Below are 19,488 nucleotides of genomic sequence, written 5' to 3' on the forward strand. Positions count from 1 at the left end.
AGAGGAAGATGATAGAAAAAAATAAGGTGGCTCTTTTAGTGATAGATGATTACCATTAACTCAGCAAATCTCTCTTGGATAAGTTCTTCACAAATGGAGATTAAAATAATGACACCTAAAATGTATAGTCATTTTAAAGCTTTCAAGTGTTTTACATTTATTAATTCTAAGCACAGTGAATCTTAAATAGTTTAAGTGCCTGCTCTCTTTGAAATCCAAATACATCTTCAACAAATGGTGCTGGGAAAATTGGAAATCCACATGCAACAAAATGAAATTGAATCCCTTTCTCTCGCCATCCACAAAAATTAACTCAAAATGGATCAGGGAGCTAGATATCAAATCAGAGACACTGTGTCTGATAGAAGAAAAAGTTGGCTCCGATCTACATATTGTGGGGTCGGGCTCCAAATTCCTTAATAGGACGCCCATAGCACAAGAGTTAATAACAAGAATCAACAAATGGGACTTACTCAAACTAAAAAGTTTTTTCTCAGCAAGAGAAACAATAAAAGAGGTAAATAGAGAGCCTACATCCTGGGAACAAATTTTTACCCCCCACACCTCAGATAGAGCCCTAATATCCAGAATGTACAAAGAACTCAAAAAATTAGACAATAAGATAACAAATAACCCAATCAACAAATGGGCCAAGGACCTGAACAGACCCTTCTCAGAGGAGGACATACAATCAATCAACAAGTACATGAAAAAATGCTCACCATCTCTAGCAATCAGAGAAATGCAAATCAAAACCACCCTAAGATACCATCTCACTCCAGTATGATTGGCAGCCATTATGAAGTCAAACAACAATAAGTGTTGGCGGGGATGTGGAGAAAAGGGTACTCTTGTACACTGCTGGTGGGGCTGCAAAATGGTGAGGCCAATTTGGAAAGCAGTATGGAGATTCCTGGGAAAGCTGGTAATGGATCCACCATTTGACCCAGCTATCGCACTTCTCGGACTATTCCCTGAGGACCTTAAAAGAGCGCACTATAGGGATACAACTGCATCAATGATTATAGCAGCACAATTCACAATAGCTAGACTGTGGAACCAACCTAGATGCCCCTCAATAGATGAATGGATAAAAAAAATGTGGCATCTATACACAATGGAGTATTATGCAGCACTAAGAAATGACAAAATCATAGAATTTGCAGGGAAATGGATGGCATTAGAGCAGATTATGCTAAGCGAAGCTAGCCAAGCCCTAAAAAAACGAATGCCAAATGTCTGCTATGATATAAAGAGAGCAACTAAGAACAGAACAGGAAGGAAGAGCATGAGGAAAAGACTATAGTAAACAAAGACGAATGGGGGGAGAGAAACGGAGAGAGAAGGGAAAGCATACGGAAATGGTAGGAGACCTTCAATGATACATAAAATTATAAGAGGTCATGAGGGGCAAGGGGGAGGGAAAAAAAAGGGAGAGAATTGAACAACAGCAGGGGAGGTAGAGAGGGAAGATGGGAGGGGAGGGGAGGGGAGGGGGGATAGTAGGGGATAGGAAAGGTAGCAGAATACAACAGTCACTAATATGGCATTATGTAAAAATGCGAATATGTAACAGATGTGATTCTGCAATCTGTATTTGGGGTGAAAATGGGAGTTCAAAACACAATTTGAGTCAAATGTATGAAAGATGTTATATCATGAGCTATGTAATGCTTTAAATAATCAATAAAAAAAATAAAATAAAATAAAATAAAAAATAAATAAATAAAATAAAGGCATTCTGTCCATCTACAACTATAAAAAAAATTTTAAAGGGGGTGTTTGGGGTGTGCTAACATACGAGACCTTGGGTTCAATCCCCTGTAGCACTAAAAAAAAAAAAGCCAAGCTTCTGCTCTCTATCCAGTTGATTTCATCAGAAATAAATTGGGTGAGGAAAGAAATACTGTATATGGAACATCCCAACATGAAACTATGTTCTATATGATGTTTTCTGAAGGTGCTATCATGAAGAGAATGGTAGACTTATCCTTTTAGACTTAGAACACATATATGTTAAATATGAACTAGCAGAGCATGGCTTGAGAACCATTTCAAACCCATTACTTCATTTATCATAATACTTTGTCTCAAAATAAATTGGAGGCACATTCAGTAATTTGGAGGGTGCAGGGTACCAGGGATTGAATTCAGGACACTTGAACTACTGAGCCACATCCCCAGCCCTATTTTGTGTTTTATTTAGAGACAGGGTCTCACTGAGTTGCTTTCAAAATCCTCCTGTCTTGGTCTCCTGAGCTCCTGGGATTACAGGCATGCACCACTGCACCTGGCATTCAGTACATTGTGTTTGGATCAATTTTTATTTTATAAAAGGTTTTGTTCTATTGAGAGATTTGGGGAAATGGTTTTATCTATAATCATGTACACTACTCAAATAATGTTTAGACTTTTCCAAGGAAACCTATTTGATTTTCAAGGGAAAAAAGAACAAAACACTCCTGAAACCCATTTTCACTGGGATTGTACATAATGCCCATAATAGAATATTCGGAAGATTTTCTATCTCCTTTATGAAAAATTCAAATGGCTTGACTTTTATCAATACCATATTATGAATTATGTACTTTTGGGTTGACTTCCCAGAACTGCTGAATAAGAAAAGATGCTCCAATTTAATTTGAAATAACGGGAACATTGACTGTGCTGCAGTTATTTTAAATATGCACAGGCCCCACTGTGAATGGACTAAGCTCCTCCGTGGCACTGCATTGAAGGCACTCAGAGACTTTCTTTTTCATTGCAGGTAGAGCGTGAAAAGGCCATTCTTCTGGCCAATCTCCAGGAGTCACAGACACAGCTGGAACACACCAAGGGGGCGCTGACGGAGCAGCATGAGCGGGTGCACCGGCTCACAGAGCACGTCAACGCCATGAGGGGCTTGCAGAGCAGCAAGGAGCTCAAGTCTGAGCTGGATGGGGAGAAGGGCCGGGACTCAGGGGAGGAGGCCCATGACTATGAGGTGGACATCAACGGCTTAGAGATCCTCGAATGCAAATACAGAGTGGCAGTAACCGAGGTGATTGACTTGAAAGCAGAAATTAAGGCCTTAAAGGAGAAATATAATAAATCTGTAGAAAACTATACAGAAGAGAAGGCCAAGTATGAGAGTAAGATCCAAATGTATGATGAGCAGGTGACAAGCCTTGAGAAGAACACCAAGGAGAGTGGTGAGAAGATGGCCCACATGGAGAAGGAGTTGCAAAAGATGACCAGCATAGCCAACGAAAATCACAATACCCTTAATACAGCGCAGGATGAGCTAGTGACGTTTAGCGAGGAGCTAGCCCAGCTTTACCACCATGTCTGTCTGTGTAATAATGAAACTCCCAACAGGGTCATGCTGGACTACTATAGGCAAAGCAGAGTTACCCGCAGTGGCAGCCTGAAAGGGCCTGATGATCCCAGGGGACTTTTGTCTCCCCGATTGGCCAGACGGGGTGTGTCGTCCCCAGTAGAAACAAGGACCTCATCTGAACCCGTTTCAAAAGAAAACACAGAGGCCAGTAAAGAACCAAGTCCAACTAAGACCCCCACCATCTCTCCTGTTATTACTGCCCCACCATCATCTCCGGTATTGGATACAAGTGATATCCGCAAAGAGCCAATGAATATCTACAACCTTAACGCCATAATCCGGGACCAAATCAAGCATCTGCAGAAAGCAGTGGACCGGTCCTTGCAACTGTCTCGTCAGAGAGCAGCGGCTCGGGAGTTGGCCCCCATGATTGATAAGGACAAGGAAGCCTTAATGGAAGAGATCCTCAAGCTCAAGTCCCTGCTGAGCACCAAACGGGAACAGATCGCCACGCTGAGGGCAGTGTTGAAAGCCAACAAACAGGTAATCTCCTTCCACTGGTGAAAGCATGCTAGTTGAAAACCTTCTTAACCAATTTCCTCCCGAATGTTGTTGAGTTTCCAGGACCATCAAGACAAGGATTCCGATTACTGGTCAGTGGAGCAGTAAGACAAAGTGCATCCTAGTGCCAGGTCAGAGTGTGATGTTATTTTTAAGTGAGTGAATGGATGAAATAGAGAGTAGTTGTGCCCAGCTAGTGGAGGAAGAGATGAGGAAGGTAAAAGTAACAACAGAAGAGAAGACCCAGCTGCAGATACACGACAGCAGTCCTGTGAGTGTGGAAGCAGGACATAGATAGTGGCAGAAGAGGCCGGCATGGCAGTTTACGACAACCAGGGAGATACGGCAGGAGAGGCAGACACCTGGTGGGCAGTCAGGTCGTAAGGGTGTCTGGGTGCAGTCATGTATAAAGGAGGTCTGAGAGCCACCAACCTGACCTCAACTTCAGAGACAGAGGTTCCTCAAGGGCATGTAGCAAGGTGGAAAATGGGTGTCTTGTCTTTAATCCTAGGCTTTGAGAAACAAGAGTATTAGATAAATGATCAAGTCATGGACTCTGGGATAAAGAACAAGACAGCAGCAGGCAGATTTTAGCAACAAATAGTTTGGAGCCCACATTAGCAAGCAAACGATACAGAAGGAAATGGTGGTAGCAATGGGAGAGAAGGGAGGGAGGAACTGGGAATGTAGCTCTGTGGGAGGGTGCTTGCCTACCATGCATGGGGCCCTGGGTTCAATTTCCAGCACTGCAAAAACATAAATAAAATAAAAATAAAAAAGCTATGGAGAGACAGAGAGAGAGAGAGAGAGAGAATGAACTCTAGCTCCATTAGTGACCATATATATGAAACTTAGGTTTAGATGGTGGATTAATTCAAGGATCAAAATCACACTAGACAAGACTTACATAATCTTTACCACGAGCACAATATCCTGGGGTCATTCTTGGTTGAGTCCTTCAGATAACTTCTCTGATTTATTACATAAAGTTTAAATATTAACCAACCTAGAAAACTAGACCAATGAAAATGTCAAGAGATTTGACTGAAACAATAAGGTTGGTTGATAAGCCAAGAGAGAACTAATTTTTGAGCCAGTATTCATTGACTTTGCAGATAAGGAGATAGTAAGTAGGGATGCAAAAATAAATGACTAATAATCTAGTACAAATTCAACACATGCCTGTAACTACAGGCTGGAACATGTGGAACACTTTATAGTGGTATAAACAGTGCCATAGAAATTAGAGAAAAACAAAGCATGCCTAGCTGAATTTGATTTTCACAGTGCTGTGTGGTACCATTTGCATTACATCAGAGTCACAGCCTGTGTAGGCTTAGTAAATCCAATGAAAACACATTTTTAGCCCATTAAAACAATAGTGGGCTTACCATGATGCTTATGCGCATAAATAGCTTCAAGTCTCAACAGATAACATCATCATATTTAGACATTGTGAAATGTTAATTATTGAGACTAAGGTGAGAATTCCGTGGTTTAGGGGAAAAAGGAAATCATCTTATTTTGAGGTAGGCGTTCTGTATTCTCAGTGAATTTTTTTTTTCTTTAGAGGTGCTGGGAATCAAATCCAGGGCCTTGCACATGCTAGGCAAGTGCCCTACCACCAAGCTACATCCCAGCCCATCTATGAATCTTTTATTATACTTTAAGATTTCTTTTTCCAAGGCATGGTGTCTTCTGACGGAGTAATTTAGTTATGAAGCATCATTTATGTACTAGCCTGTTTTAGATGTGAACATTCAAATAAGACTAATATATGGTCTCTGCTTGCCAGAAGAGGACTCACAGCCCCCTGGGAATGGCAGAATACAACAGATAATTATAGTTTGATGTTATATGTGCTGTAATCCAAGTTATGGGAACATGGCAGAGGAAGTCAACAATGTTTCTTAAGAGGAGTTGGAAAGGACTTCACAGAACAATTCTTGAGGTTTTTTTTTTTTCTTTTGTTCTTAAAGGATAAGAAATTGTTTTCCCAGGGGAAAAGGAAATAATTCCAGACAAACGAACATTAGGTACAGTGGGACAAGTGACAAAACAGGATAATGTATTGAGGGAATGTTTATGATGGTCTCTGTGAATGAGAATAAGTATTTCTTTTTTTTACAAAGTTAACTTTGAAGTATGGGAAGAAAGTGAATGTAGATATCAACAAATCTACTAATGGGGTTTTGATGGTCTAAATTAATTCTGAAAAAGTTTTGCATAGTCTGTGGGAAACAAATCTGCAAATAAAACAGCCTTTGGGGGCATTTCTTACAAATAATAAATGAGTTCTTTCTTCTATTTCAGATCCAGCGGCCTGTCATCCCCCTTGTTTCTCCCCTTAGAAACTGACCATGTGACTCTATGTGCTTGCTTACAAATTCCTTACACCTACATTCGCATGACTTAAATTTAATCACCTGTTTTAAATGAATATGTGTGTAAACTTTTTGAGAAACCAAACAATTGCTTAGAGATGTAGCTCAGTGTTAGAATACTTGCCTAGCACATGTGAGTCCTGGATTTGATCCCTAGTACCTCAAAAAGAAAGAGAGAAGGGAAAAAAAAAACCCTGACATTTTCCGCAGGCCAATTTATTCTGGATAGTTTTCTGAATGTATAATATTTCTGAAAATTCCAATGAATATTAGCTTTACAGAACATACAGAATTGTTATATGAGTAACTTGTCATATTAATCTGAATTTAAATACAGAGTTAAAAACCAGTAAGAAACTAATTTGGAATCAAATACTAATGAAATAACTCATCCTGATATTAGTTTAATTAAAAATGAATTCATCCATTTCTATCGAAGTTGACACTTTGTGTAAGAAAGTTGAAACTGTGCATTTCAAGCACAGAAATATAATGATAGTCTCCCTGGGAAATCCCATTAGTAATGGGGTTTCCAGTAGTATTGGATATTTTTTCACACTCTGAAAAGTTGCAGTTTAGAGTCTGTAAAAATAGTGCATTTCCAGTTTGACTTCAAAATGCATGCCATGGGCCATGTGCCATGCTTCCGTTTGACTTCCCAATGCCATGAGCTGTGCATGTCCCTAAATATGCACCAATTTTATGCACTGGATTCAGTCATTGTGTTTTTACTTTCTACTGTGCCAGGCTAGCTCTTGGTTTGAAACACTACTAGTTCTAGAAACTTCAGATAATCCCAAACCCAAACAAATATTTTAACTTCTTCTGCATTATGGAGTTTCTGCTTTCTTGGAGATTATGAATAATTTAACTATAACCCACTGGTTCTTCGTTATTTCTTTTCCTTAAACATATAAGAACACTGGCTTATAGCTTATCATATACTCGTGTTATAAATTACAATGGCCTTTTATTCTGTGTTTTAAGCCCACAGGGAACACAGAGAACACAAATATGAGTCCTAACGTATTTCAGTTGGAAACTGCGCTCCTTTACTAACTCCTTAATAAAATCCTTCTTATGTAAGGTTTCATTTTGGCTCCCTCCATGTCTGAAATTCCTACACCTTCAACAATATACATGAAGTATTTATTGGACTACAGCCAATTTCTTAGATCCTGATACTGACTGGCTCATGGTTGGCTTCTAAGGCAATTTAACCACATTATCAATTCACACCAGGTTTTTGGTTTTGTTTTGCTTTTTCTTGTTGTTGTTTTGGTTTATGTGGGGGTTTGTTTGTTTATTTGGGCAGTACTGGGGACTGAACCCAGAGCCTCATGTGTGTGTGTGTGTGTGTGTGTGTGTGTGTGTGTGTGTGTCTCAAGCACTCTACCCCTGAGCTCCATCCCCAGCCCTCTCACAACTCATTTTGACACTAAAGAAAATCTTTCCTATGTCCAAGGTATGTACATATGCTATGTGAAATCTAGCCAAGTCAATTTCACTTTCCATTTATGAGAGAATTAATAGACCCAGCATGAATAACTGTGTGGTATGTTATGTTCCTGGTATGAACAGGGTGAGCATTGTGATTTTTCTGCTTTAGACAGCTGAGGTGGCCCTAGCTAATCTGAAGAACAAATATGAGAATGAAAAAGCAATGGTGACAGAAACCATGACGAAACTGAGGAATGAACTGAAGGCTTTGAAAGAAGATGCAGCCACCTTCTCATCCCTGAGAGCAATGTTTGCAACAAGGTAACTGGGTTTTCTTCCTAAAATTGTGGTCCACGCAAGAAAGACTAGAGCACTCACGAGTGAGTCTCTGTGTATCTTGAGCGTATTAGATTGTGGTCTAGGACAGAGATTCCACTCTGACAAATATAAGGCTCACTTCCAGAGTCCTCTACTGGACACAGTGGATCAAACAATTCTAATACATAAATATTTTTTCCAGCCACTTGGGAGGCCAAGGCAGGAGGATCACTCGAGGCCAGCAGCTCAAGACCAGTTTGGACAACACAGCCAGACACTGTCTCAAAATCAAATAACCAAAAATTAATTTAATAATCTTTTTCTATACCTTATATGCTCAAAAGAATTAGATATTGGGCAGAGATGGGGAATACTGGGAAAAGAACCCAGGGCCTCACACATGCTAGGCAAAGACTCTACCATTAAGCTACAGCCTTATCCCATATATTAGATTTTTTAAAAGTTTCCCATAAGGGAAAAAATACTTCTTAAAATAGCTAAATATTATCATCACTGAAATATAGTCCTATGACTAAAGTACATAAAAGTACATTAAGGTGCTTACTGATACTGTCATCATGAAGATTAATAGTCATCAAATCAGCTAATACTTACACTTTAATACACTGTGAATTAAGTTATATTTATATTATTTCTAAAATGTAATTGTGTATATCACTGACTTTTTTACATTGCCCAACTAATTATACAAGTATTACTTTCTATCTCCCCCACCACACACACATCAGTTTTGTTATGAGGAAATGCTTTTTTTAAATATGAAATAATTAATGAAGAATATTCTGGAAACTCAGAAAGTGAAGGGTTGTATGTTTTCTCTCATATGTGGAAGCTAGAGAGGAAAAAGGAAAAGAAAGGTGGGTGGGGGATCTCATGAAAACTAAAGGGGGAGCTGGGGTTGTGGCTCAGAGGTACAGCGCTTGCCTAGCATGCATGAGGCACTGGGTTCAATCCTCAGCACCATATAAAAATCAAGTCACTATTGTGATTTTATTCTGTATTTTCTTAATGACTAATGATGCGGAGAATCTTTTTATATTCTCATTGGCCTTTTATATATCTTATTTTAAAAAAGAGAACAACTTTACTGTGATATAATTCACATGCCATATAATTGATCCATTGAAACTATACCATTCCATGGTTTTTAATATAATAATATAATCACAGATGTCACGTTCCATGTGGCAAAAACACTCAGGGTCACTCCAGGGGAACTGGGCTGCACAAAATAACCACACAAGAGACAGAGATACCTTTTTCTTTGGGGGTCCTGTGACAGCTCCTCTGACCTTAAGGGTCCACAGAAAGAGATTGAGCACGTGCTGACCCTTTTATTGAGGAGAAGCCATTCAGTTGAGGTAAGGGGTCAGGTTTCAAGGGGCTGAGTCTAGCTTCCTTATGTCTGCTGTCAGCAGGTTGACTGACATCTAGGAAGGCCACACCCAAGGGCAGAGTAAGAGAAGGGGTACACAAAAGGCGATTCCATGGAACTTTCTATCCCAAACAGGGTGAAGGGTTAATATCACAAAGGAACAGGTGAGTGTAGCTCCACCCATGGGGCTGCAGGAAGACACGTTTGTTACATGTTTACAACTCTCAAGATCAGGGCCACTGTCTACAGCCACTTTGATGTGGCCAGATCACTGGAAGTGACCAACAGAGCCTCACCAATCAGGAAAGGAAAATGCTGGTGACATGGCGTGGCAGCCTCCTACACACAGAGATGTACAATCATCGCCAGAGACCATTTTCAAACACTTTTATTACCCCCAAAAGAAACCCCGTATCTATTAGCATTCACTCCCCATTCTTCCTAGTGGTGTAACCACCATCTCTTCTCTGACACTGTAGAGTTGTTTCTTCTGGACATTTCATATAAATAAAAAATAATTTAATTGTGAAAAAATAAAGTTATTGTGTCTACCTAAAACTAAAAAATAAATATTAGAAAAAAAACTGAAGGGAGATGAGTAGACTAGCGGAAAGGGACGAGGGAAGGGAAAAGGGAAATACTTGGGAGTGATATTGTCCAAACTATATTGTTATATTGTATTCGTAGACCAATCTGTAACATGAAGTCCCACCATTATGTCCAGCTATAATGTACCTATTTTTAAAACGTGGGGGAAAAAATAATGTACTAGGCTGGTATGTGACTCTGGGGTAGGGCACTTGCCTATCATGCCCAAGGGCCTGGGTTCCATCCTCAGTACTGCAATAATGATTATTATTACATGTAATGATTTGAGGGTTTCAAAATCTGGAGGTCCTCAATATACTGTTGAAATACCTTTTTTTGTTGTCACAAAGCAGTCTCCTCCCCCCAACAAAAAGCACCAACTATATATATCCTCTTTGATACAAATTTGGTGCAAAATTCACAAAGCATAACTTTGACTTTATTTGCATACTCAGAAAATGATTTACATGTAGCTGATGTAATTTAAAAAATATATATCTTGGGCTTATAGGAGTCCCCAGGATCTGTGCAGCTTGCTTTGTAACTTAAAAGAAAAGGCTCAAGGTCATATGTGATTGAATCTCTTGGAAATGACAGTCAGAAGGGACCTGAGGGACCTCAGGGGTGGAGAGGAACTGGCTTCTGGGGCCCAGAGCACAGTGGTATTTGGAAAGTAGAAGATGTATACCTCTGACCACTATGAGGGATAGGATAGAGATTGGGAATGGTCCCCTCTCCGATGCAAGAAATCAGGTTTATGTTTAGAATCAAGAGAACATAAATTTGTTCTTTGAGAAAGAAATTGAAAACATTTTAAAAGGTCATTTGAAGTCTCCGTATATGAGTGAATGGCCTATATCCCCCATTAGTTCATTTTCACAGTCATTTATTTTTTCAGATACAGTAACTGCCTAATGCTATATGTTTAAAATATTGTTATCCAGCAGTGAAGATTAATCCAGGTCCTGAAATTTGCTTGGTATTTTACTAAAATCTGATTTTTCTTATGATCTACATGTCCCCGCTGATTCCTGACAGTCAATGGTAAAGAGAATGGCACCCCCTTGATTTCAAGTTCTTTTACCACAGAGCCTGTTTTCTTCTTTAAAATACTCCAGGCTTGTGCTAATTTCAAAGTTTGTATAATGCGTCTTGGATAACTCCAAGATGGTTGTTAACCATCTGCTGGTGCATGCACAGTAATTGTTATTAATATCTTAATGGGTAAATAAAGAGCAGAATCTCAGAATAAGCTTTTTTTCCCACACTGCCTCTTTCTTCCAAATGCATATGGATGGGCTCAGGTTTCGATTTGGTGGGGAAATAAATCACTGAGCTTACCTTCATGCTTAGTGCAAGCATGAACCTGAATGAAGATGTTCCTGACAACTGGCTCTACCTCCATCAAACCTTGTGCAAGTTTTCTTTGACAACTCTCTGCACTCTCATTTGGTAGAGAAATCATTGAAAACGCCACTTCCTAATTCAGAGAAATTACCCATATTGAAAACAGTGCCAGCTGCAATCTGTACTAAATTAAAATAAAACCTATAAATAGAGATAAAGAAGCAAATATTTTCTTCACTAACATTATTATTTTTTCGGATGCCACAGACATAACCCATAACACACTTGTCATGTTCCTGCAAAGAAGACAAATATTATACAGCAGAAAGAGCCATTGTAACACATCTAAGGTACTTTGGACATGTGAAACTGTACAGTACTACCAAAAAGCAGCCCCCAAAAGAACTCTGTCCTTGGGGTTCATGATGCCTATTTAGAGTGCTCCCATATGTACCCTATTGTGTGGGTTATTGTACACGCTCTATGGTTTCCAGTTTCCTATTACTGTAGGTTATCTCCGTTCTGTTGGTAGGAAGACCAGTATTCTATCTATCTAAATTCTAGTCAAATTCATTCCAGCAGTTTTTCCCTTATCCATAAGAGATATAGTCCAAGACCCCCAGAAACCACTGATCATACTAAACCCTATGTATAGTGTTTTTTTTCCTATACCTGTTACAAGGTTTAAGTTATAAATTAGGCACAATGACAATTAACAATAATAAAATAGAATGATTATAACAATAAGCTGTAATAAAAGTTACGTGCCATGTTTTTTTCCTATACATAATGTACCTGTGATAAAGCTTAAGTTATAAAATAGGCACAGCAAAAAATTAACAATAATAAATAATATAACAATTATAACAGTATAGAGTAATAAATGAGAATGAAATTTTGAGCCAGATGTGGTGGTACTTGCCTGTACTCCTAGTGACTCTGGAGGCTGGAGCAAGAGGATATATCAAGTTTGAGGTCAGCCTCAGCAATTTAGTGAGACCCTATCTCAAAATAAAAAATGAAAAAGGATTGGGGATATAGTTTGGTGGTAAAGTGTCCCTGGGTCCAATCCCCAGGCCACAAATAAAAATAAGATAAAATAATCTAAAAGATAAAAGAAAAATCTTTTGAGTCAAGACAAATAAAATTTTGGGACCACAGATGATCTCAGGTTACTGAAACTGTGGGGAAGTGAAATTATGGTTAAGGTGGGGGGAAGTATTGTACTTTCCAACTTGAGTTCCAGTTCAGTTTCCCCAAGATGTCCCCCTCACCACCTTTCTGTTTGGGTTCCAGATGTGATGAATATGTCACACAGTTGGATGAGATGCAGAGACAGTTAGCAGCCGCAGAGGATGAGAAGAAGACTCTAAACACTTTGTTACGAATGGCTATCCAGCAAAAACTCGCCCTGACCCAGCGGCTGGAGGACTTAGAGTTTGACCATGAGCAGTCCCGTCGCAGCAAAGGCAAACTTGGAAAGAGCAAGATCGGCAGCCCTAAAGTAAGTGGGGAGGCATCAGTCACCGTGCCCACCATAGACACTTACCTCCTGCATAGTCAGGGCCCACAGACACCCACCATTCGGGTCAGCAGTGGCACTCAGAGGAAAAGGTATGCATGCAGCGATCTTCATAGTATGGTGCAGTGGCCAGATTTTAGTTAACTGCAAAAATTAATGTGCTCTTGTTGTGGTGGCTGGAGGAGGGGAAGGAGAAGGAAAAATGGGAGCTGCTATAGATGGGCTTTGCAAATATCGGTCTTCCCAGATCAAAACCTTGTGATAATCGTGCTACTATATTCCTTTCTGCCCCCATCCCCACCACTTTGCCCATAAAATAATTTTCAAAGTGTCTGTTCATATTTTTGCTGCTCTTTGTATGCATATATGCCTCTCCCTTACCTCCAACTGGAAAATTGGTAAAGGTAGATAATGAGAATGAAGCTGTGTTCTACTTGGATTATAAGTCATTGTACCTCTGGAAATGGTGCTATTTACCAGCTTCTCTTTAACGGGGCAAGGATATGAATATGTTCTCTTAAGGGAACTTTTGTCCATATGACCCAAACTGATGACTGAAAGGACATGCCTGTTTTTAGGTAAAAACGGAATGGAATACATATACTCCTTTCCTTTAAAAGCAAGTTTTTGTGCTCTTTCAGTTGGCATGTGAATATTTCACAGAGAAACCACTTGTAAGGTTTTTGGTGGCCTGATTTCATGACGTTTTCCCCCTAAGTCCTCGTTATTGAGTTACATACTTGGTGTTGTCTGTTAATATAGTAAAACTTTCTATTTTTAGCTTTCGTTTAAGAATCAAATAATACATATATTTTCTATTTGAGGTTCAAACTGACTAACTGTAATAAATCTCTTTTCCAGTATCCAAAACAGTTTCCAAATAGGGTTGTATCCTGGTGTGGAAACTAAAACAATTAGCAAAAAAAAAAAAAAAAAAAAAAAATCTTGATTTACATATTAAAACAATTAAATGCCAATATAAGTAATGTTGTCACTGGTGAGGCGTTGAAAGGTAATTAAAGTAAAACTTTTTTGTTTCCTATATGTATTTTTCTTGGATCTCCTGCAAGACAATTTTCACCTTCCCTTTGTGATCAGAGCCGTCCCAGGACTTCAGGGGCTTCCTACCTACAGAATTTATTAAGAGTTCCCCCTGATCCCACCTCCACAGAATCATTTCTTCTGAAGGGCCCCCCTTCCATGAGTGAATTCATCCAAGGGCACCGGCTCAGCAAGGAAAAAAGGTTAACCGTGGCTCCACCAGGTAAACATTTTTTCCTTGGGTGCATGTGATGCAAATGTCTAGTTGAAAAGACGACTCTCCCCTTCCTTCCAGCCGCTCAACGCGCTCCCCCATCCACAGAGCCTAACTCTGAGGGACTTTGAGGATGTGTGAATTCCCAGCACTGAAGTAAAGATTCCTCTGCACTTAGCTTCCTGTCTCCTCCTTGACCACAGCCAGACATGGTTCCTGAGACGACTCTAGGGACTTCCTTCCAGCAGCCAAGGATAGAAATGAGAGCTGGAAGGAATGGGAGAGGGAAAGAGAAATCAGCCAGCCATGCACAGCAGGGCACACACCTGAATCCTCTCTGCAGTTTGGTAGCTCGTGGCGATTCCATCTGGGTCAGATTTTGAGTTTGGCTCTTACCACGTTTAATGTAATTTCACCCCAGAGCCATGTTTATATTATGGCTTTTGAACCAATTCCTTTTGTAGTGACTCAGAATGTCTCCTCGGTCATTATACAGAAAATTAAAGTGAACTCCATGAAGGCTTTGCTCCTCAGGAACATTTAGGTATTAGTATAAGGTTCTTGTCATTTGTAAGCCCTTAATTTATGCTTACCAATATGCTCACAATTTAATTTAACATTTCTGTTTTTTTTTTTAATCTTTCCTATGAAAAGGCCTAAATCAAAAGCATGATTTGTGGCAAATAAAGAAAATGTGACTCTGGCAAATAAAGATCATCCTTTTGCAAAACCCTTGCATGCTCAGTATAAGTTAGAGATGGCCAACAGGAAGCCCATGAAAGAAAATAAGCCCAAGGGCAGCTATTATTTGTCTATTACAGGGAACCAAAAATTAAAACAAATTCAAGTTAGTTGTCAGCAGTTACAAACTCAGGGATTTCATATGAACACCTGTTATTTGTGGCCTCTTTTGAATGATTCTGGATATCTGGCAGCCCTTGGTCTGCATTCATGCATGTCAACAACCTGTTGGAGCTCAGTAGTGGCTGCTGTCGTTAGACAGGGAAAGCCTGGCACTTGGTCACATCACTCCCTATGACCGACACAGCCTGCTCTGCTTTTTCTGTTACCTTCTGGCCTCTACTGTAGCCTCTGAGTTTGCCACCTTTGTGAGAGTTTTGTTTGTCTGTCTGTTTTACCCAGTTTACTTCAATTTTACCTTAATTCCTTTTTGGAAACCTCAGCCTTTGGATCTCTAATATTTTTCTTATCTGATTCATTTGATCAGCCTACTGATTGGGATTAAAAGATGTGCTATAATGATTTATATCACATGTTCTACATTCTAAGAATGTTAAGGAAATGTTGAGGAAATCAGTAATGGGGTAACAGCCCAGATGCACAGGTACACACACAAAAGTAATCCTTCCAATGGTTACTTCTACTTTTATAACTCATTTTCTAATTTTTTAGACACTTTTGGAAGGTACCTTGAAGTATTCTGTGAACTACCAAAGGGGTAATGATATGCCAGGGCACCTAACTTGGGTAAAACCCACAAAAGCCTTCTTTTTAGTGTTACAAATGGATTTAGTAGCACTGTCTACTCGAATTTAGAAAATAAATGGTATGATGTAACTCCTGTTGCATTTCACTTTAAAAGGTGGTGTAGCAATAAGATTAAAAATTAATAAAATCTAACAGTAGCTATTTTCATTTTTGTATGACTGCTTGGTTCTTGTGTACATGAATATATATTTTACATCATTATCATTACATTGTGGAAGTCATTAATATTACATCATTAACATTTCCATGTTGCTACTTGGTCATTGTTATTTTTAAGGTTATTGTATCTTAAATTTTATTTCAGATGTTGTTATTGTATTAGTCACTCCTTCCCCTGGGGTTGTCCACTGGAATGGTATTTCCATTATATGATTATATGGTATATTATTGAATGCTGCTGGGAATAGCTTCATGCATTCAACAACTCATGTATTCGATTTTTTCTCAGGAGTGAAATCATGGGTTAGAAGTTGAACATCTTTATGGCTTTTGCTACATTTTGATGTTGTCAAAAGGGTATATCAGTGTGCAGACTGCCCCACAAAGCATTTTCCCCTTCTGCTAATCTTCCTCCTACTTTACACACAACTGTAAATATCTTCAGCTCTAAGACCACTTAGCTTATGTGAATTAAAATGCCATTATTTTTCTTAAATTCTTTAGTTGAGTAACCAGAAGATGTTATTGGCCTAAGAAATGGTTACTATATATAAGATTATAACTCAGAATCATCACTAGACCAAAAAATCACTTTAATAATAACTTACTAGTAAACTTTATATTTCTAACCATTTATTTGAAGTTAAAATAATAGAAGAGGAAAAGAAGTAAAGCTCTTATAGCCTGCAGATCTTTCAATTATATATCATAGAATCAATTAGATTAATTCTTAACAAATTATTATTAGATCAATCAACAATATTTTCTAAAAGATCTCAAATAAATCAATTACTATAGAAATTGATTGACACACCAAACAAACTAGCTCCTAAAAATACCAGCATTATTGATAACATATATTACTTTTCCTATGCTGAACTACAGTGGGTAAAATATATTGAATGTTGTTTAGAACGCTTTTACTATATAAAATATTTTCATTATGCCAAAAATGGGGAACTATGTCATATTTATAACCAATCCTATGTTCTAAGCAAGCAATATCTAAAACCTCTAAGTAATAACAGATTTTGAGATTTTTTTTTTATTCATGAGTTTAATATAAATTGTTGATTATTATAAAATTTGCTGGCTGGTATCAACCATTTTTAATGTACAATTCCCTGTTCATTTTTCAGAATGTTTTTGTTAAATATTGTTTTCTAAAATACATATTAAATATATATTTTTAGGCAACTTAAATTATTTAAATGAGCAGATACATCAACATTGTTTTCCTTTTGAGGATCATTGAAATAATTATATCAATAAGTTAATTATATTAGTTTAGTTCGTCTTTTTTTTTTTTTAAACGTGGAACATAAAATGTTTTTACCCTAAGATGTACTTTTAAATAGATTTCATTTCTATGAGGTGACCAACAAAAAACCCAGTCCTCTTTAAAACACAATTTCTCAATTCTGAAGAATCCACTCTAGGGTAGAACATTGATTTACAATATTAGTTTTACACTAGTTGATTAGTACATTGTACTAATTGATTTGTTACTTTAATATGACTTTTGGGGGGAAAATTTTGGTCCTTGCCTCTGAATTTGGTTCTGCTGAGTCATCCACTGAAATTCCAGAGTTTTCTGCTCATGACTGTTGACTTATTCTTGACATTATCCTTATTCTGCCACACAAAATCCCGAGTCCTCCTACTCCTCTTAATTTTTGCAGTTTCAATTACCAGCTCATCTGAGAAGTGCCTTTCAGCGTTGATGAACTTGAATCAAAAGGGACCCTGCTGTCATCAAGAATTTATAATCAGGCAGCAGATTGCATATCTTCATAAACTTGTTGCTATTTTGTAGCCAACATTTCATCTTGATGTTATAACTGCCTAGGCTTATATAATAATAGTAATAATGATAACAACAATATCATCTTACCGTTTAATCAGTAATTAAAATCTGTCTATCAGAATATGTAAAAGGAATCCATGTAATTCACAGGCAAGAGATGTTCTTTCTGTAGTAAAGATCTGATTGCAGCATTTGTACAAGATAAATAAGAAATTTCAAACCTGAAAAAGCAACTTTGGCATTTTCTTAAAGTACTATCCTAAATAATTTGCTCTTTAAATCATTACTGAACTGGTGTTAAGAGAATTGCATTGCCTTGAAATCTGAAAGTTTTCTATAATATTTTAGACTTTGCTGATTTTAAAAACAACTCAGAGAAATGTGTTGACCTTAGATTCATAATCCTTTTAGAATCTGTAGTCAAGCAGGGCATGATGCTGCACGCCTATGATCCCAGTGACTTAGGAGGCTGGGACAACTGGATGACAAGTTTGAGGCCAGCCTTGGTAACTTAATGACACCCTGTCTCAAAATTTTAAATTTTAAAAAGGGATGGGGATGCAGTTCGGTGGTAAAGCATTCTTGGGTTCAATCCCAGTACTTAAAAAAAATTTCATAGTCAACATATCAACATACCAACAAGCATGTTCATAGTAAAAATTGCTTTTACATTTCACTACATTCAAACAAGTAAACAATTTTCTGTTTGTATTGCAAAGCTTGTGTTCTTAAGCTTATACCAAAACCACATTTTTTTCATTAAACCATTTGTTTATTTGCTCATTCACTTATTCATCAAATATAACAAAATTTATTGAGTACATATTATGTGTCAGGCACTTTTCTTGGCTCTTGATATACAATGATATTCAAATGAAACACAATTCTATTCTTCAGGAAACTCACAGCCTGGTAGGGGATAAAGGCATGCAAATAAGTAATGGAGTTAAAAGATGTTCCTGGAATAAATGAAGGAGTTAGGTTAGGCACAGCCTTCAAAAAGTGAGGCAAATGCTGACCATGAATGATGTTTAGATGTTGATAGGCAGAAGGTAGAGGTGCAGGGGTGGGTAATGAGGAGACCTTTCTAGGAAGGAAAGTCAACTTGTACAAAGGCCATCAGCTTGAGGGGTGGAACCTAAGTCAAGACTTGGAAATGATGGGAAATGAGACTGGAAAAGTGGGCAGGGACTGGTAATCAGGTTAGTGCAAGCAGACTTTACACCACTGAGCTCACCTAACAGTTACAAATAGGATCAGATGTCCATTATATGAAACCATCCTGACAGCAAAGTGAAGAATGGATTAGGTACGGATAACATTTCAGATAAAGAAGCAGGTATGGAAACTGATAGAATGTACAAATGAAAGAGGGTGTTGACCAGAATCAAAACTCAGAGAAACATTTGTACGTGTGTGAAGTTTTAAAAGTCCAGCCTGTGTGTGAAATCCAGCATGTCCTGTGTGCACACAGCCTGCTCTTACCACCTTCTTCATCTTCCCATGTGGAAAGAGCTCAGCGAATGCTATTTGAATTTACTTCCTGAACTAATGGCCCTAGTAGTTTTTTTTAATAAGTTATATTTTTCTATAGAGGCTTTCCTATTTATGTCTCTTCCAGGTCTTCATATCACTCTCCTTTCTTTTTCTACAGTATTTAATTCTTGAAATAGTTTAAGTGCGCAGGATCTGCTAAAACCTGTGATCATGTGGGAATGGGGGCTACCGGGGTGGAACCCAGGACCTTCAGTGTGCTAGGCAAGTGCTCTACCACTGAGCTACACCCCCAGCCTGTAATCTTTGAGGCGTGGGTTTTCTTTTAACACAGCCTCCACGGAGTTCTTCTTTGTGGAGGAAGGCTTAGGCTTTACCTGATGCTAGAG

The 19,488-nt window shown here is 38.3% G+C and overlaps 1 protein-coding gene across 13 annotated transcripts in view; it reads left to right on the forward strand.

Moving 5' to 3' along the window:
- Nucleotides 1-19,488, forward strand: part of BICD1 (BICD cargo adaptor 1) — a 245,684-nt gene that overhangs the window by 202,017 nt on the left and 24,179 nt on the right. For 4 of the 13 annotated variants that reach the window (XM_081309424.1, XM_081309420.1, XM_081309427.1 and 1 more), the window contains exons 5-8: nt 2,768-3,862; nt 7,874-8,025; nt 12,650-12,967; nt 13,946-14,139. In XM_081309424.1, the coding sequence (XP_081165550.1) occupies nt 2,768-3,862; nt 7,874-8,025; nt 12,650-12,967; nt 13,946-14,139 (1,759 nt within the window). Of the gene's footprint in view, nt 1-2,767; nt 3,863-5,859; nt 5,923-6,193; nt 8,026-12,649; nt 12,968-13,945; nt 14,140-19,488 lie in introns of those variants that run through there. The other 9 variants (XM_081309428.1, XM_081309429.1, XM_081309421.1 and 6 more) reach the window with 6 other exon arrangements.

This window comes from Spermophilus citellus (assembly GCF_964194105.1).
Source record: "Spermophilus citellus genome assembly, chromosome: 10".
NCBI classification, from domain to species: Eukaryota; Metazoa; Chordata; class Mammalia; order Rodentia; family Sciuridae; genus Spermophilus; species Spermophilus citellus.